The sequence below is a fragment of the Radiomyces spectabilis genome (assembly GCF_025331425.1).
Source record: "Radiomyces spectabilis strain NRRL 2753 chromosome Unknown BYT42scaffold_19, whole genome shotgun sequence".
NCBI lineage: Eukaryota > Fungi > Mucoromycota > Mucoromycetes > Mucorales > Radiomycetaceae > Radiomyces > Radiomyces spectabilis.
Genome location: NW_026251944.1, coordinates 50,135 through 69,398, shown reverse-complemented (window position 1 = coordinate 69,398; position 19,264 = coordinate 50,135). Strand labels below are relative to the sequence as shown.

General features: G+C 41.0%; 4 protein-coding genes and 1 non-coding gene across 5 annotated transcripts; 2 read left to right on the top strand and 3 right to left on the bottom strand.

Annotated features, from left to right (window-relative positions):
- Positions 1 to 21: 21 nt before the first annotated feature.
- Positions 22 to 4,751, bottom strand: BYT42DRAFT_589889 (uncharacterized protein). Its single transcript, XM_051570426.1, has 20 exons — positions 4,174 to 4,751; positions 4,000 to 4,118; positions 3,881 to 3,943; positions 3,787 to 3,825; positions 3,629 to 3,730; positions 3,492 to 3,560; positions 3,367 to 3,427; positions 3,178 to 3,308; positions 2,958 to 3,122; positions 2,562 to 2,900; positions 2,053 to 2,507; positions 1,839 to 1,983; positions 1,411 to 1,773; positions 1,189 to 1,335; positions 1,061 to 1,125; positions 917 to 1,004; positions 812 to 867; positions 741 to 751; positions 247 to 680; positions 22 to 185 (listed from the first exon to the last, which is right to left on the bottom strand). Exons 1-20 carry the CDS (start codon positions 4,616 to 4,618, stop codon positions 87 to 89), a joined length of 3,396 nt encoding a protein of 1,131 aa, XP_051418102.1. The 5' UTR covers positions 4,619 to 4,751; the 3' UTR covers positions 22 to 86.
- Positions 4,752 to 4,911: 160 nt separating this feature from the next.
- BYT42DRAFT_618794 (uncharacterized protein) lies at positions 4,912 to 5,719 on the top strand (the record flags this gene model as incomplete). Its single annotated transcript, XM_051572332.1, has 2 exons — positions 4,912 to 5,122; positions 5,187 to 5,719. The coding sequence occupies 2 exons, from the start codon at positions 4,912 to 4,914 to the stop codon at positions 5,717 to 5,719; spliced, it is 744 nt and encodes a 247-aa protein (XP_051418101.1).
- Positions 5,720 to 6,553: 834 nt separating this feature from the next.
- Positions 6,554 to 11,077, bottom strand: BYT42DRAFT_589883 (exocyst complex component Sec3-domain-containing protein). The gene is made up of 21 exons (XM_051570425.1): positions 10,941 to 11,077; positions 10,759 to 10,878; positions 10,590 to 10,699; positions 10,438 to 10,530; positions 10,304 to 10,370; positions 9,998 to 10,252; positions 9,782 to 9,937; positions 9,570 to 9,727; positions 9,391 to 9,516; positions 9,213 to 9,314; positions 8,914 to 9,156; positions 8,515 to 8,857; positions 8,272 to 8,456; positions 8,008 to 8,207; positions 7,863 to 7,943; positions 7,665 to 7,794; positions 7,523 to 7,606; positions 7,284 to 7,470; positions 7,087 to 7,232; positions 6,909 to 7,028; positions 6,554 to 6,855 (listed from the first exon to the last, which is right to left on the bottom strand). Exons 1-21 carry the CDS (start codon positions 10,999 to 11,001, stop codon positions 6,625 to 6,627), a joined length of 3,198 nt encoding a protein of 1,065 aa, XP_051418100.1. The 5' UTR covers positions 11,002 to 11,077; the 3' UTR covers positions 6,554 to 6,624.
- A 3,780-nt stretch (positions 11,078 to 14,857) lies between these two features.
- On the bottom strand, positions 14,858 to 14,930 carry BYT42DRAFT_t159. The gene has a single exon. It is a non-coding gene; the product is annotated as a tRNA-Trp (tRNA).
- Positions 14,931 to 17,339: 2,409 nt separating this feature from the next.
- BYT42DRAFT_589875 (uncharacterized protein) lies at positions 17,340 to 18,316 on the top strand (the record flags this gene model as incomplete). Its single annotated transcript, XM_051570424.1, has 6 exons — positions 17,340 to 17,479; positions 17,548 to 17,608; positions 17,665 to 17,809; positions 17,873 to 17,930; positions 17,980 to 18,076; positions 18,148 to 18,316. Coding segments are annotated over exons 1-6 (532 nt in total), but the record flags the coding sequence as incomplete, so codon positions are not given.
- Positions 18,317 to 19,264: the final 948 nt, after the last annotated feature.

Genomic DNA, 19,264 nt, shown 5'->3' with positions numbered 1-19,264 from the left:
ATTTCACAATTATCATTTAATCTCATACAGTGTTTATTTTTTCTCGCGTCACATTTAAAGGAAGCAATGCTTATATAACCGTGAAACTAGCTATTTTCTATATCGGCAATATGTGGTGATAAAGAACTAGTAATTGGGGAACTTCTACGCGGTTCGGTAGTGTGCTTGGATTTTTTGGCATTTTGCTATTTAAAACACATCAATGTCGTGATTGTACTTCTACTCAGCGTATTAAACAACACCAACCTTTCTTTCCTTAGCTTCCAGTTTTGCCAATCTCTCTTGCTCCTTTATTTCTTCTCGTATCCGTCGCTTCTCTTCCTTTTCTGCCAGTCTCTGTGCTCTTTCCTCCAACTTTTGCCGGCGTTTCTCGGCTCTTTCGGCCTTTTCGGCTTGAATTTCTTCGATTCCTCGTCTTCTCTTTCCTTTCTTGTCTCCTTGACTACCACCATCTCCGACGGCATCTTTCGAGCTACCTTTCTTGTTGCTGAAGTTTTTCTTGATAGGAGGATATCGCGGACGATTACGGTGACGATTTGGTATTTGTTCGTCCTCTATTAACGCTCCCGACGACGTTGCAAGTTTTTCCATGAAAAAAGGCTTCAAAAGACCAATCAACTGGTTTTCAGAAGTAACGGATGTGAAGGAACCAGGATACGGATATTTAGCTGCTGATTGTGCTAAATTGGATGCTGTTAGTGCATTGAATAGCTGCGATTAGTAAAATTGGCGCGCTTTACCTTCTTCAGGCCTATTGACAAAGATAAATCAGTACTTTAATTCTGACGATGATATGTCTTGCGCTACTTACTCTTTTTTTGTCTCCTTTTTATCACTGCGACGACCAACCCATAGATGCAAAGGGATCTATACATACGATGAGCGATAGCCCCTGGTGGAAATTGTTTCAGCTTACCGAGAATGAATTGATGTTCAACTCTTTATCTAATCCAAGTTCTTTAAAGCCGAAATAGTCGTCACCAAGTTCTTCGCCAAAAGCGCCTCTACAATGCTGATTAGATAATTAAAAAACCCACTGGCAAGTAATACGATAGTATACGTCAGAAAATTAGATTCATCATCCAACAGTGCTTCGGCATTGCTAGTTTTTTCAGTATCTGGTGCCTGCAATTCAACATGATTATCAGGAGAAATAGGCTGTCTTTACAGAAGTCGGTGATGACTTACGGATACCAGGTCATTATAAGATTGTTGTAGTCGCCTATAAATATCATCCAAGCGACCCCCGTATCTCTCTATATCGTCCACAATGTAAGATTCAAGGTCTTTGAGAGACATTACACCATTCTCGTATAATGTATGTGCCATAAGTTCCTATAGATCGATCAGTTCCCCGTAGCCTAACGTGTGACGGTTCCCACTGCGGTCAAAGTGAAACTCGTCACTGACCTCAGGTTGCATGGTTTGCCCATAGTTATCCCAATACCATCGTAATGTTCTACCGATATTGCTGAGATAATCAACTGCTAAATCAGTCAATACGTTTAGACTCGTAGTTTGAGCGCCTTCGAACCCGGCATGAGTGAGTAGTTTGGTGATGGTTTGTTGTGTTATCTGTCTTCCGATACGATCATTCAATAAAAGTGGCGGGTTACTCGAGCTCGCATGTGGTATATAGTTTGTATGATCATATTCTGCAGAGCCATCCTCATTGGCGAAATGCATATCATCGAACGAAGTGTTTGAATTGATAGGCGAAGAGGTGGAATTGCGCAGTAAATCTTCAGATAAAAATGGTGTGGAAGAAGACACCTGTAATGTGGTACAGATATAAGCATTCTGCCCTTTTTGTGAAAGTCGGAAAATGGAAGACTTACAGGTAAATTGTTTTTTATATCGTGACATTTGGAATATATCACGCGAATTTTTTCCAACGTGCTGATGTTGCGGTCGATCATAGGGTTCAAGCCGTAATCCATAAATCGGACGGATGAATACACATCGAACGGAACATCTGTTTCGCTAAAATGTGGAACATGCTCAATGCTAACGCCATCCAATTTTTTTGGCAGAGTTCCTTCATTGTTGTACCTTTTCGACTGCATCATCGATGCTACAATGCTATCAATGCAAGAAGCTGTTCGTGACGATTGACTATTCATCAAATTGCTGCAACAACTCTGTTCCCATATTCCCTCCATCACTTCAGGTATGCCGCAGCTCATCTTATATTCTGGCAGAAATAAATCCGATCGTACGGCACTGTCTTCCTCGAGTTTGCTAGATTTCTTCGTTTTTCGAGAAAACGAATTGAAATTTTCGTCATCGCTGGAGTCGGCGTCAAATCGGTCATCAAAAGCGCCTGTATCATCTCGCCTGTCGGTCCAACGCGCGAAACTATCATCAGAAACTTGTATCAATCGAAGAACCTTTTCCTCGTCTGAATGGACAAGTTGCATTATGTAGAGCCGCTCCATGTCAAGTGAGCTTCTGATCAAAGCTTCATGCTCCTCGAAAGGGAACTGGTACTGCCTTTCCACATCATCCTATTGACTATCTAGTAAGTATACCATGCAATCAATAGTAAAGCACCAGCTTACCGTAATCTTTGCTCTCGTTTTCTTTGTGACTTCTCTCCATGTTTGTTCCTGAAGATCATTCTCCATGTCCATGTCTTGGCTGACGATAATTTCTTGTTCGGTACCAAGATGGTTATGATCAAATTCCAAACCGATCCCATCATGCTGCTCATTGGACGGCGTGTGTGTCCTCGGACTGCTAAAATCACCGAATTCTGTCGTGAGAGGCGTCCCACCTCGACTCATGCTAGATGCACGGGTCATCGATCGTTCTCGAGAGCTCCGTAAACTTGGATCCGGGGAATCTGTTTCTGGACGACCGGTATTCGATTTTATGGGGTGCTTATGAGCTTTGGTGGTCTGTTCGTGTATTCTTAGTAGCACACTTTTGGTTATATTTATTCCACGCATACTGACCTTGCCTGACCGATATTCGTTGTCTTCATCGTGATCCGAGCCGTCGTCTGCTTCATCTTCGACGTCAGCTTCGCTTCTCTCTTTAATCTCCACATCAGGAATACGCGACAACAGCTGATCCGTTTTCCTACGCATGGCTTTCGCGTGCTTTCGATATTCGCTTGCCTAAAGTTGCTTCTATATAAATAATGAGCAGTTACAGCCTCTTACATAAACTTACGGGGTTGGTATTATAGGTCAGACAATTCTGATATATGAGATAGAGATCGTCGGCAAATTCCTTCTTTGACTTGTATTGATTGCTTTTCAACTTCTTTGTTACAGTGCCCAAATCCATAGGTCGTTTAATGACTACCGAATAGTTGTTGGTTATTTGTTCTCTTTATCGTGTATAATGTATCCTCTGTACCGTCATAATAATCCGGCGCATCCCGTCTTTGAACCTTGTTCAAAAATGGCGTTGAATGTTCCTTATGAAAGAAGACCAGTGAGCAAGTGAAGGCAAGTTCCACAGTTTACGTGCCGATTACTGACTGTGAAGTTTTTTAACTCGTTTAAAACCTTTTCATACATTTCTTCTTGGGTTGATTTTTCATCTTGAGACTACATGAAAGGAAAAATACTTGTTTCAATTTTGAAAAAAAAAAAAAAGGTTGTATCTAATGTGGTACCCATTTCGGACGCTGAGATTTGAAATCAGATAATAGATGTTCCAGTTCACGATCGGAAAGCGACATTTGGTGGCGATTCGCTGCTATGCCTTTGAGAAGATACTAAAAAGAAGAATACTCAGGTTCCTAACCACCAATTTCTCTGTGCTTTTGTATACCTTTAAATTGAGATTCCCGTTCGCATTCATTATCGATAACTAAATGAATAGAATTAACACCCAATCTGTTCAAAAGGGTAAACGGAGAATTTACCGACAACGCATCGCCCTTTTGTTTATCTGCTGCTTGAGTCAATGCTTGCTTGGCTTCAAACTCCTGTTACAATAGTTGTTAAGGCAGTAACATGGGTATGTTGGGATTTGCGGGAATACCTGTATTTTACGTTGCTCTATCATAGTTGCCAGATCTTCCTCAAGTGTATGGTAGACGCACTGCAAGGGGATGACTTCAGTATCCGACATTATCATGAGATCTGCATGAGGGGAAGCCTCTAGTTCAAGAAATGAGTATACAAAAATGATGATAAAAATGCACGCAAATCTAACCCGCCATGTTTTCATTCTGGTCATAATTCCTTGAAGTATCATGTGTCGGCATAGAATGCTCAGAAGCAGATAGGTCGTCAATCTGAGAGGTTATCAGCCTTGCTTTTTCAAAGATCATGTTAAAGTTTACATGTGTATCATGACAGCATAAACGAGTAGAACTGTATGTGTACGCGATAAACTGATCAGATAGCATAGCGCGCACTCGGAAGGCAGCTATTTGAGCTTCTGTCAAAAGCGTTCCTGTGGCTGAAGCTGAAGCTGGCTTTTCACGGCACGTAATAAATGTCACCCAGTCATGATAAGATCGAACGGCATCTTCAAAGTACTGTGCTTCACTTGAAGTTAGAAAAGTAACATGAAGACAATTATCATATAGGTGAGTTGCAAGAACGAATGACAAGGGTAGCCAAGGAGGAAGAGCGATTGACTGATCCTTGTTCATGAGGAACCAGTTGAATGGGAAATTGGTGACCAAGGAATTTTTTCAGTCATATATGGAAGAATTGATATAAAAAAAAGGGTTCTCCTTGGTGAAAGAATGCACCCTGGATCTGACCATGCCTGTTCAATGTGGCACAGGCAATGCCGATCAATTTGGTGACTCTACATGTGCCACATGAAATAAGATACCCCGCTTTCCTGTATCGGTGTTGGAACTTCTTTCATCCGATCTGCCGTTCGCTTCAACCGTTTTCTCTTTCGTATACATGACTTTCAAATTCTTTAGTTGCACTCATGTCATACATCGCATCGCTTAATTTACTCAACGCTGATTCACCATTACCTCTTTCGGACGAATCGCTTACGGAAGAATTGGCATTGTGGGCAAATGCTCAGTTTACCTTTGACATTGCACCCGGCTCTGCGCTCCTCGACGATCAACTCGATAAGAAGCCAAACAATGAAGAACAGCCAATTCAGAATTTGGATAATGTCGCCTATTTTGGTAAGGCTTCATGGACTTTTCAATCATATATTCAAGTATACGGTCATAACAGTAGTTCTTTTAGCTGATTCTGTTTCGAAGAAACCGTTGGCCAACACCATGGCAACAATGCTGGAAACGTTGGCATCACCGTATCTGTCGTCCGATTATCTTATAACGCAAATCCAATCCTCCAACGGACAATCAGCTATCAATTTACCGCGAATCGCTCCTGCTACTCAGAACATGGTTCTCAGCAGTTTTATGATTCCAAAGCCAACAACAACTTCTGCTAGTAGTAATATTGGCAAGAAACGAAAGTCGACCTCAAACGATACGGTTGATAGCAACGAAAAGTTGGCAGCAGAGGAAGACAAACGTCGTCGTAACACTGCTGCTTCAGCTCGTTTTCGAATGAAAAAGAAATTGCGAGAGCAAGCTTTGGAAAAAACGGCCAAAGACATGACGGACAAGGTCCAGAATTTGGAGAAACAAATCCAAGAATTGGAGATGGAAGCCAAATGGCTCAGAGCCTTGATTGTAGAAAAAGATCCAAAGTTGCTGGATAGTTTTGATAAACAATCTACTTGTTCCGAGATCAATCCAAAAGATAATTGATATTAGCTGTATGGTTTTCTTTTACCATAGTGTTCAATAAATGCTCTCCATAGTCAGGCTGTTTCGATGGTGTTTGCTGCGGGGTTTCGGACTTCCAAGAAGAATTCGATCTGGCATTGTCCTTCGCAAAAAGTCCGCCTGTCAATCTCATAAGACCAAGGCTATTTTCATGTCGAATTCTGCAGTGAATCGTACTTGATCAGATGTTTTCCCGGTGGTCATAGTACTTTTAAAATATATTTTATATAATTGTACTATATGGGGGTTGCAGCTGCTTGTAAATTTTGTTGGAAAATAAGCTGTCGTCATAGATGCCAAAGTTTGCGTGATCGCTTTCGAACCGTCTGATTGGCTATTGAAAAGATCTGGAAAAGCTTACTCAATTGATTTGATGCGCTGGCTTGGCTGGGATAATGTATGGACCAATCCGTTACGATGGCAAAAACTACTGTCATGGCTAATAATACTTGAAAGATCTTGAACCTAATTGTTGGTCGTCTAGGTGTGAGAGCCAATTGATACACTACATCAGCTAAAGTTCAAATGAAGTCATAAATAGGTCGAGGATAGGGTCGCAAAAGGTTTTAGTGGCTTGAATACAGAGGATAGCGATTCACGTATTGTATTTGGGAAACCTAGGTCGACAGTTGCGATGAAGCACTACAGGAAGTCTGCTGGCGTCCTATGCAACCCTTTCTCTGGCAATCTAAGTCGACGCAAAAAGACGGTATTGTCGGCCCATCGTGGCCCGATATTGTCCATTATGGTTATGAACATATATGAAGAAGTTTTTTCCTAAAGAGTATCATTCTAATAACAGACTGTGAACAACTTCTGCAATTAAAAATTTTATTCCTCTGATTTCATCGCAGATAGGTATCATAACTGGCATGGGATCGATTGCTTTACACATTAACTTTCCGTGCAAGTTCGCTCATCATCGCCAAAAGATCTTGTACTGTAAACTCCAAGTGGATACCAGCATCGGGGTAGCATCTCTGAATCAATTCCTCCATTTTTTCATGTTGACGAAGAAATTCCTCTTGGATGCCACGCCACACCACTTGTAATAAACCTTCTTCTTCTGAAAAGTGTTTATCGACGCGCTTGTAAAGTTGCTCCAACGATTTTTTAATCTACCAAAGCGTTAATATTCATCCGGTCTATCATAGATATCAAATATCTTTACCTCTTTCGCAGGATACATGGCAATTACTCTTCGCAGCTGAGCCTTGTTGTAGTTGATATGGAAAGATACTTCTTCTGGAGTACTTGTGCGCATCATAGCTTCCACGCCTTCGAAAAATTCCTTCAAGGGGGGTTTAGTTGCCATGGCTTTAGCTGTCGTTATGTTGCAAGACGCTTACCAGGAGTTTACCCAAAGGACGGCGGATGATGACTTTGATGTAAGCATTGAGACTGCTGTCGTATTGCGACTTTGCAATTTTGGTCCATTTATCCAAAACGTGGAGCTTATTTGCTCGTAATTCATGGTAAAAGTGATGCATATTTTCTAGGTGACATTTAGATTGTTTCTTTGGGGTTTTGAATATGGAGATCTTACCTATATACATTATATTGGCGTTCAGTTGCTCCTTATCATCACCAGTTTGATCGCTTTCTTTGGCGATGCTATCGAGGCTTGCCATCATGCCATTGATAATCTTCTCATACGCGTCATTCACCGTCTTTCTAGTCTCGGATTCGGGATCCACATTCGCAGCTGCGGCTTCCAATCTGAGAGCAAATATCTTTATACCGAATAAGAATGATATTAACAGCGTACACATAGCATACTCTTACAGGAAATGTACGGAAGAACGGAAGAATGCCTTTGCGTTTTTTCGAGCTGACCTTTGTTTCTTCAATTATTTTGAGTTGTTCGCTCTATGTCAGTCATAGGTTAGCTTAGCGTTAATTAATGGATCTGCGGTTTGATCCTTACAATGAATCGACCAAACGTGCGTGCCAATCGTTGCATAAGTGAGGTGCATAAACGGGAAACGAAGACTTGGTCTGAATCTTCCCATTTCTCATGCTGGAATTCTGCCGCTGCCAGCATACTGACGGATTGACTAACCGTTTCATGAATGTTATTTCATTGACCGTTGCGGGTTCTAATCATACATCCATTGCTGCTTACGTAGGGTCGCTTTTAACTCCATATTCCAACAAACTGACCAAGCTTGGTTCCAGCGTCTCGAATATTATCTCTATCCAATTTCTAAAAATTTAACCATCAGTAAGTCTTGTTTACCGCTTTCTGTCCCTCTGATGACTTTACTTACAAGATTTTTTTGGACACCTTTACGTCCCTGTTTTTATCTCTTCGAAGGTACAAATCGGATTTGTTCCAAATTTTCGGGATCACAGGTCCTCGTTCGAGGAAAGATGATGGTGCACCGAGCGAGAGTTGGAATAAATCGCTCATAAAATTTTGCTCACGAGTGACTAACATGATACTTTGTGACATTAATTGAGCAAACGCCTATACAAGGGATTACCAAGGCGTCATTAGCTCTGAATTACCAGTCTCTTCCTGTTCTTCATACCTCATCAGCTGCTTTTTCGTCTTCATCGATACTATTGCGGCTACTGTTTCCGCTTCCACCCATCACACCTTCCATGGAACCCCGCAGCATATGACGGTAACGATGCGTCCGATTATCGTCTCCACTTAATTTAGCGGCATATGGCGCCAGAGCACGTGCAGTTCTATAATCCTCTGATCTAAAGACTGCACAACCATCATCAGATACGCGCTCTTCATCTAATTTTATATACAAAAATCTCACTGTATTCCAGTTCTTCAAGGCCTCGATTTCGTAATGTCGTATAATATACTCGTGTCGCATCGATCAATTCTCTGATGTCCATTTCGTAGACAGGAGCCATGGACTGTGCATAGTGCTGTAGAATACAATTAATAAACTTATCCAACGTAACCCAAACTCTCCACGGCCATACTCTTTGCAGTTCATTGTACATTCGCGGTTCCATCTCTTTTTCCCAAAGGTTGAATCCTTGATATTTGATGAGGGCATCCACGACTGTATCATGTGGCTGAACCGTCAAATTTCCACCTTTGCGCGTTGAAGTTGGAGACGCGCGTGCTTTCATCTCTTTAGCAATATGAGCCTAGATATTTTATCAGCCTTCGTACAACAAAAACTGCTATCATATCTTTTTCATACCTGCTGATCAAACTGAGCTCTTAAGAAATCATAGATCCTTGAACTGAAATTGTTGCTGTGAACAATATACATCGCTAATCTCTCTTGTACGGCGGTCATATCTTGCATTCCAGCATCCAGTTTGATTTTTAACACTCTACGCAAACTTTCTGCGGACTGCTGTATCTTCTCCACGTCTTCTGCAGTATCCATAGAATCGTATTTCAAGCTCTCTAGACACGATTTTGGAATAGTAATGGCGCTCTAATAAATACTTCGTTTAGTTTCATTGCCGATAAAACAGTAAAGAAGTAACTGACCAAAAGCTTATCGAGTTCCTCAATGAGATCGTGCTGGTTTGCTGTCAGAATCTGTAAACCTCTATTCTGAGATTCAATTTTACGAATATCATCGCCCATGCTCTATTTCAATCCAGGAACCGTTGGGTCAGTAACATTAAGTAGTGACAATAACATTCGATGAGTTGTTGAAGCTTACATTGAGTTCTGTGCTATATAACAAAAGCCAGCGATCCATAGTATCTAGTTCTTCCAATGCAACGTCGATATGTTCTATTACAGAGCGCACTCTTTCGTCTGATTGGATGATAGCGTGAACATTGGCCTAGGCAAATTTGAGTAAATGTACGCATAGTTTATAAGCATTATTTCTCTTACTGCTTCCAATGCATGCAATTCGCCTAACAAGCGCTTTTCTAAAGCAGCTGCATTTCCGCTTGTTTTCCAGTTAAAGTCGGTCAACAACTCTTCAACGTTCATCAAGGAGGCTTGCTCAGCGAGTTTATCTTGCATCTCAATTGCTTTCTTTTGTTGCGCTACAGAGAATCCCGTGAGTTAAATAAGCGAATTGCAGGTAGATGGGTGTTTACCTTTCTCTTCTTGAACCTTTTTATCTCGCTTCTCTCGTTCTCGTTTGGCGTCTCTTAATCGCTCCTGCTCTTTTCTCTCTATTTCTTTGGTAGGAGTTGGGGTATCATGGTTGCTTGATAAATGGGATATGTCCGAGCGACTTCGTTCGCTAGGAGCTAGGAAGATGCGTAAGCTCAACAGCATAATATAAAAAGCACCCCAATTGCGTTAATTACATGGCTGGATATCAGAGGATACAGCAGGAGAATTTCTTGGTAACAAGTTATCTGCAAAGGATCCCGATCGAGGGATGTTGTTTTCATGCACCGATCCTTCTCGATTCACACTTTCCACTGGGGACTGTAGATGATTTTGCGAGCCGCTTGATGAGATTGCTGAATATGAACGAATATCTTCAGAGCGCGGTGCAGATGATGGAGAAGATGCGGTGGCCGGACTAGACGACCCAGCATTGGGACTGGTGTGAAGAACTAAAGCAAATTAGCCCCATAGTTGTGATAAACGAAACCTCAAATACGTACATCTCAAAAGATAATTTTCATCAATATTCACCAGCTTCGGTACCTTCGTAAGGACGCGTCGTGCTGTCTAAGGAACATCAAGACGAAGCGTAAATGGTGCAGTAAAGACATAGCAGATGTACTTGGTGTCATACCTGGATTAAATAAGCCAGGAATATGTTTTTGTCCTTGGGCTTTTCCACTGCCCAAAGATAATATTTATTCAGGGTCATCGCAAATTGATTTGCCTGCAGCCACGATTAATTCCATTAAGCAAAGCGTTTCGATGATACCCATGTCGCCTTACATCGATGATTTCAATTTGCTTGATATCATCCAATAACCAACTTTTTACAGCGCTAAAAGTTCCTGTTTGGTTACGCTTGACTTTGTACAGCCGAAATCTGTTCCGTTTTTCTATACGTGCATAGTCGCATGAATATTCGTTCTTTTCGAGTGGCTTCAATATTTCGTACGTGTTAAGCATAGATATCGAGGTTTTCCCATGATATTTGGAGCCTTGGCGTTGCCATCATCCTCTGCTTGAACCGTTTGCTTCACATCTTCAAATACTTTTAGATGGATAAGCAGATTCTCTGAGGAATGGAACTGTACATCAGTAAACAGAGCCACAATGCGCTACACAAGCAAGTGTTACCTCCGGCATCTGTTGGAAAGAGGCTAGAGATGATAGCTTGTCGTACGACATCTGTAGGCATAATTCAGGTACTCAGTGGAATAAAAGATAGGACTCATCTGCCTTAGATTTTGTCCACCTGCGTTGAAATTTAAGCGGTCTTTCAAAAGCACCGTGTTGCTCCAGTCGGCCCTTGCTGGCTGTTCTGGCCTCTTGAAGATATGTCTCCAGTGGAACTGACAGAACAGTATCCTCTTAAACCATACAATATCATGAAAACACGTCTAAACTTTCCGTAAAAATAAGTTCAAATTTACTGTCGTTATTGCTAATGCCGGTTATTGACATATTTTATTCTACAACTCCCGGACGCGCATGCAGTAAAATAAACTTGACCTGTTATCTATTGACGCTTTACTGCCAACCGCTTAGCACCTTTTTTTTTCGCTACTTTCCTCTCTTTTGGCTCTTAGACTTATTTCAGCACCTGGGAATTTGTGCAGTCCTTTGACTTTCATTTCCCCCAATCTGTTGGTTTGTTTCATAGGAAAGATTTATCCTCTATCCCTGGGCGAGCAATAACCCGGGATGAATGTGCGTTCACCCACCCTTTAAAAACGAAAACTTTTGCTTTACTTTATTTTACTTTGATCTGCAAATGCCTCAATAATTTATCTCGCCGCTGATAGTGATTTTTTCATTGTACTTGGCCCGTCGCTTCTGACAACAGAGCTGCGAAAAAGTTAAATGGAAAGCCTCTACGCCTAATTATCTTCTGATAGCCGTTGTTGCCATACGCCTTTCTGGTATTTTATAGACCGGTCAAGGCACCACTTTATATTTGGCAATAATACCATAGTATTTCATCAAGCACACGTTTCGTTATTGAACAGCTCAGCCTAAGCCGAGTCTTTAGCCCAGAAATACCCTACCAAGCCCTGCTTAGAAAAGGATCATAGAGCAGCCGAAAACACATGAACATTCCCTTGATTAATACGAATAAATACCATCAATTATCAACTTCCAATTCTCTTCGATACACTATCCCTATTTTCCGTGTCTGTCTCCAGCACCTCCGCGCCTTTTGTATATTCTTTAACCGTCGTTTTCTCCAGTAACTTTTTAGTCATTTACATTCTTTTTCCCAAGATCCGAAAGCCAGCAATGGTTCTTAATGGTCATTGTACTCATACATTCCTAATAAACAAGGACATTTAACTTTTCTTTGTATGCATACATTCGGTTAACGTTCTAAAAGAGGATAATAGCTGAGCGGATATAACTTGACGAAAGAAATATTGTATATAGCGAGATGCTAAGATGATTATTATTTTCGGATGTCATCCACTTCAACCACGACACCTTAAATACCCGGTGTCCTGTCTTACTTTTATGCTTCCTTCTTTGCTTTAAAAATTCAGAATATGAGCTATCTCAATGTCACAATAAAGTACATCATCTTTTCACTCATAACCTCCAGCCGAAACTCTTAATACTCTACGTTCCGCTTACGGCACTGTCGATAGAGCTGTCATTTGGCTTTTCCTAGAAACCACTACAGCTGCTCCTCTTCTCGGTCTTTTACAAAACCTTTTTGACAATGTCTGTGTTGAAGTTATCATAAGGTGGTACCTCTTCTTGTTCATTTGCACCCACCACTGACGTTCTATAAGGCTCGATCATTTCTCTCTCTCTCTCTCTCCTGTCCTAGCTCTATATTGTATATTAACGAACTTCTATTAATTCTACGCAGCTTGTCCTCAATAACCGAGGATGACTTCCAATCTGGCAGCCATACTCTTGCACCTCCCTTCCTTTGCGTTGACAATCAAGTGATTAATTTCCTACTGTATGCTGATGATGCAGTGCATATTAATAACCATTCCACGAAGGCAAGTTTTTATTAGACACCGCCAAACTATGCTCTTTTAAGCTCGGTTTTTGCTGGAACCCTCAATCGTGTCGTAGTCAATCCGGATCTCCCACCACTCACGTTGTATGGCCCTCCAATTCCGATTCAAAGCCTCTTTACCTGCCTCAGTATTCTATTCGATGTGTCTGGTGCTCTGACCCTCTTTTTGACGTAACACATCGTCCGCTCTATCAGCCATGCGCAATTGCAGATTTATAGGGCTTGGCATTGGCTGCGAATTGTATAGTCGGTTCATTCGCCCTATTTTTGAATAATTGCCTTTCTACTGATCCACTCTTTCAGCTCTATCTCTTGGTATTAGATTGTGCCCAAAACATCTGTCTCCGCAAGATTTTTGGGGGCCATAGAACCTCATCCGCACAATCCTTTCACCACGTAACCAATCCCCGACTTTTCAGCAATCGCTTCTACTACCTGATGCGGTGGATTACCTTATCAACACATTGTATCAAACCGCTCCATTTCCATGACCACCCGACCCAGTACTTTCCTGGCGGCACCACTGGTTCGTTCTTTCTCTCTTCTTGCTTGTGCTCGATTCAATTATTCACTCAGATGATGAACTGACCCACTCTGCTTCTCCTCTCCCCTGGCACTGACGTTATGTTGGCTCATCCCGTCAAACAGTACTGAGTAACCCAGCTCTTTTTTTCTTTAGCCGCCTTTTTCTCTTTTACTGCCTTCCCGCTACTCAAAGCTCCCTGTACGCCCTTTACTTTATTTTCCATGTGAGGTTTCTTTAGGACGTTTTTCCCATCGATCCAGGTCGTGCAATAGTCCGAACGGACGCGTACTCATACACCCTCAATAAAACAAAATCTCTTACTTTAGGCCACAAATAAAAGCAGAATACTGTCGGACCTGTTAGCGCGTCCTCTAAACGTTTTGTCTTGATGACTCACCGTTCGTAAATATCAATAACAAAGCTCAGTATGAGTAATAGTCGATATATCATGAATAGATAGCATTGTCATAATAGAATATAAAAAGAAACTCCAAACATTGAATAAACGGCATCATTTGTTTTATTGTCAATCCTCGTCTATTTACTTTGGTGATCGCGCAGTTTATCAGATCCAGTAAATGTCAGTTACGCCGGTTCCTCTTTTGCGCCGATTAGATTGCTGTACCAAAGTTTAGCAAATACGAAAGACAGCGCATTGGCTCGTCAGCAGATCGATGCCTGGAGGAACCTTCGAGAAGGTATGAAGGACCAATGGATGAACGAGGCATACCAAAGGTATTGCCTGGAAAACGGAAGAAATATAGACCGAATCCGTTCAGCATTAAAGTGGTCCGTAATACTTCTTGATTGGTTATGTTTCGGAATAGTAGAAAACTGTGCAGGAAGTTGGCGAGAACCTCCCTGAAGATTGTAGACATAAAAACGTATCTTGATAGAAAATATAAATATGACCATGTTATGGTAGAAATAAAATCAATCAACGAACTACAGATTTAAACTGAACTCTAAAGGAATACTCAAATTGACAATTTTGGTTCTGAATGCTCGGCCGAAAGGCTGAGCATTCAGAATCAAAATACCCTGCCAAGCCGACTACGAAATTATTATAGATTAACCCAAAAACATATAAATATCCCCTCGATCAAAACGAATAAAGATTATCAATTATCTATCCTCCAATTCTAGTTTATTTCTTCATCTATCGTCCGTGGAACCAGTATCCGGAATAGATTCAGCAAACCCCGTGTCGTACTTCACTCGGATCTGATATACCGGCAAGATCACCAGAGTGGGAAACAAGAGGATTAAGGATAGGAAAGGTAACGCTTTATTTTTGTCAATTATAAGGAGATATTTATATGTGCTTATTCGGTCTATGTTCTTAAAGAGGATAATGGCTGAGCGGCTAAAACTTTGATAAAAGGATGGTTGTACTTAGCAAGATGCTAAGCTGATTACCATTTTCGGACGTTATCCGCTTCAGCCACGACACCCGAAAACGACAAGGGGAACTGCAAAAAATAGGAAAAGAAAAAATTATGAGGAGTGAGCGACTCGAACGCCCAACCTTCAGATCTGGAATCTGACGCACTACCACTTGTGCTAACCCCCCTCTGATTTTTGATTGGGTCAAAAATCCATGACAATTACAAAGTGAAATTTTTTGCTTATGACTTTTCATATCGCATTGGTGGCCTTTTTTATGCTATAAATTTTTTTTTGACTTGGCGAACAATAATAAGTAAAATGGTTATATAAAATTGAGGAAGTGTTTGGAAGTATATTCATTGTTGAAATAAAATATTCTAGAGCACTTGCATCCACTGGTGTTGAAAAATTGACAGTCATATTGCCTTATATTATTTTTTTGACCTTCACACTGACTTACAATTCTATCATCTCACTATTCTCATATATACGTTCATACCAAACAGCGTTAAATATAAATACTGCCTCTCTGATATTGATAGTAATTGAAAAACTAGTCCAAACATATACTGAATTTTTTTATATTTTATTGATCGCGGTGTTATGAAAATTCACCTTTGTGACTTGTAATCGCCGATTTCTGCTGCCCTGATTTTTCCCCCAGCTCTCTTTTGATTTTCCTGCAGCTTCTGACGTACCGTTTTCCCTCAACCGACATACCGTTTTCCATCAACCAATGTACAGTATCGATTAGCCGATGTACCGTTCTCCATTAATCGTTTCATCATTTTCCATTAACCAATCAACCAAAAACCATAGCCAGAAAATAATGTAGCTTTATTGATATAAATACTCTCCTATTTCATCTCCAAATAAAGCAATGAATAATATATCAACACACCTCTTCTGATCTTTTCGACGCTCAAAGTAGGGCACTTAGTCTTTTTAATTTTTCTCTATTACTTTTCTTTCCCGTTTTCAACGATACGCACAACGATCTGATATACGTCGCTCTTAGTATATCTGGTGCTCACGAGAAAAATCCGAACTGAAAAATACAAATTGCCTACTTTATCAGCTAGCCGACTATACCTCTAACAGCGGCTGTATGTTCTAAAGAAAATTTTTTCTGATGTAAAATTATATTTGCTTATCACATTGCATCTTAAATGTTCGCTGGGTTGTGTTTTGGCTGATAATATCGTTATAGGTGGGGATTTGTTGTCTATTTGGTCATGAGAATATCCATCGGCCCCCATAAAGAGGCAGGGCTTGGATAGGATTCTCTGAAACTTCTGTAATCGTATCCTCTAGTTCCTCGATAGGAAAGTTAGATCCTCAGTTTTGTGTTTTGGAGTAATTTTTGTTCGAACTTTGACTTGATAAAGATGCGACGAACTCGTCGTCAAAAGCATTGACTTCGTTGTTAGATTTTATAGCACATTCGAGATGCCTGAGGCTTGGAAGTAGTCTTAATATTGGGGCATGATTTTTTAACGTTATGGGCTTGACCTTTTCCTGTAACTAGTCCAAAGACTGCGAGTGTTTTGCCTGTTCACTTTTTCTTGGCAGCAATGCATAGGCTTCTTCTGCGCTAAATACGTGATGACGAGGTGACTCGTTCATTCAGTTCGATTGCTGTGCAAGCTTGGAAATCCAATTTTCTGTGATCTTATAAATGGAGGTAGTAATTTGGCAGTTATCCACTTTTTAGCACTGGTAGGAGCTTGTTAAATGTTCTGTGGGATGAGACATTCGCCAAGTATTTATGTGCTTCGCGTTTGAATGTTTCCTGAGATTATCTCAATTCCTTCGTAAATATGTCTCCAACTCGGTAACTGTTGCCACTGTGAACTCCTTTTTGTTACTGGGCTTATCGTTTTCTTGTTATCTTCAATGGCCAGTCTTTGGCTGAACGCCCTGAGGATCTGGCGGACTTGATTTTTGCTGTATACTTGTTTAACATTTGTTGATTCATTGTTTGGATTATCGGTCATAGTAGCTCCACCATACCCACCAAAGAGAGATATGAAAGGTAGCTATATCCGGTAGCGAAAGCCATCTTTCTTTGAATGGCGGAAGAATAAAGTGCGGCTGGCAGAGTTAATAACCCCATTGCCACCAGGAGTTTTTGTTGAGCACGATATTTGGTTATTTTTTTCCATGATTATGATTTTGGAAGACTAAGAGAAATCAAGCTGTGGATTCGATATATACCATTTAAAAGACGTTTTGATGAAGTTTTCCATGAGCATAATTATTCTGTTGGTTGCCTCTGTTCATGCAAAATCGGTTCAATGATGTGACCGTGGTTTCTAAATAAGAAGGTCGGAATATCCGTTGTACTTTTGAATGTACGATTCAGCGAGGTTTCTTTAGCGATGGAGTTATCCGAAGCTCATCTCATAGATGAGAAGATTATCAGCTCGGAAAACGAGACCGAGTCTTCACGTATTTCTCAATTTGAAGGTCCCGATTGCTGGATTACCTCCGATTCTCGTCGACCAAATGTCATAACTCGATATTTGCATGGGCATTTCCAAGTAAGTTCGATATCAACTTTTCAGACCGGCTGTACTAAGGATACTTGAAGGATCAAGCACTAGATTGCCCTGTAGCACAAATAGAAATCTGTCCCAATTCAACGAGCTGTATAATGGTACGAACAACGGATGGATCAGTGTGGCGAATTGATTTCGACGAACAGCCAGGGACCACAGAGGCATTGGAGGAGTAAGTTATTGTCAATATAATGGCGTACTACAAAAGGGCATATTTTATTCTGACTTTCCGACATCAAGCCATAGGATAAAAAAACCTCGGCTTCATAGACAACCTCATGCTTCAGTTATATTTCATCATGTAAATTACACTACACGCAGTTGATCTACATGGCCCTCCTTTCTAATCCAACTTAGGAACGACTAAATTACATCATTGCAACATCCGCAAACGAATTCTATGGATTTATGGCGGATCGATCAATCATCAGATTTGCGGGTGCAACTATGAATTTTCCAGGCTTGGAAATACCATTAGGAGAAATAACATGCAGGATGGATGGTATGAACAAGAACCTGTATATTCTTTTCTCATTTTCGAAACTTAAAAATCGAGATCGACTAGTGACACGGTCCAAGATACATGTGCATACGCTTTTGCAGCAACATCTTTTCATGAATGAGTGAGTAATAATATACTGGATTGACTGCTTGATACTTATTCTATTTTAGAGTGAGCAATGGGGTTATTGTAGGATTAGCGGACGGTGCAGTGTATGCAATACCCTTTGATATTTCACTTCGCCCGAAGAAATTATTATCATTCACGGTATGAAACATGTGGCACTGATTTATGTAGTCCATATGTAGAACACTTACTCATGGCTGCGGTTTGTTTAGGACGAAGCTGTCGTGTCGATTCACTGCTTCCATTTGTACCCGCAATCTGGTCGAGGAATGCAAGCATCAGGATATAATGCAGTTCTCATATTAGGGTAATCATAAGCAAACAGAAGGTGTTCGAGAACGCTTACGGATTTTGGACAGATCTAAGGGGGCTGTGCATGTGTATACAGCCGGAAACGCGCAGACCAGTTCCAACGTTCGCTTAAAGGAGTTCGTTTTGCCGTTTTCAGCAAAGCAATCCATTTGCCTCGAGGTAGACATTTTATCATTTTATCCAATTGATTCTAGATGGACACAACTTGACATGGTGCGTAGCAAAACACGCTTTTGATAGCTTCAGAGGATGGTCGAGTATTTTGTGTGCAATTTTTGGGTCAATGTATTATCATCCAAACGTAAGCACGAAGATCGGGAGGCCAATTGAATGCTCACTGTTGTTGCGTTTTCATGTCCTTTAGCGGAAGAACTTGCAGAGGAAGGTTTCGTCATCGAAACGACATGCTTAGAATATCTGAAGAACGTAGATAACTTTGCGATTCAGCATGATCCTGTAAACGACCAGACAGTCTTTCATGTTATCACAATGGATAATCGGATCCAGCATTTCAAAGTGGGCTCGTCGTACGTGTACATATCATTGACTGGGTCTAGTATTTTAACCCTCATATAGTGGATCCCACGAAAACGTATTGGAAGGTACCAACAAACTGGAATCGTCTATTCAGCAAAAACTCGCTGAGCTGGCTCAGTGCGAAGCCGCCTTGGAGAGCTTGGATCTGCAGGGGAAGGTCGGTACCAAGAACGCTGCGTATCTTAATGTTTCAACAATCTAATACAGTGATATTGTGAAACAGGCTCTTGATAACCATCTCGAATCTCTCAATCGAACTGTACATACTTTCTTCAACATAAATCGGGAACCGCGGTCATCCTACAGAGACAGGACAGTTTCTTGTGACATATCGCCAACTATCATAAACAATTTACCAGCGTTGCAGATCGCAATTCATTCCACTTCGCATATCGCCACCTCAGGACGATGGAAATGTAACACAATCCCAGTTCCTAATTTTCAAAGCATCGTTTTCTGACGTTCTCTTCCGATACATAG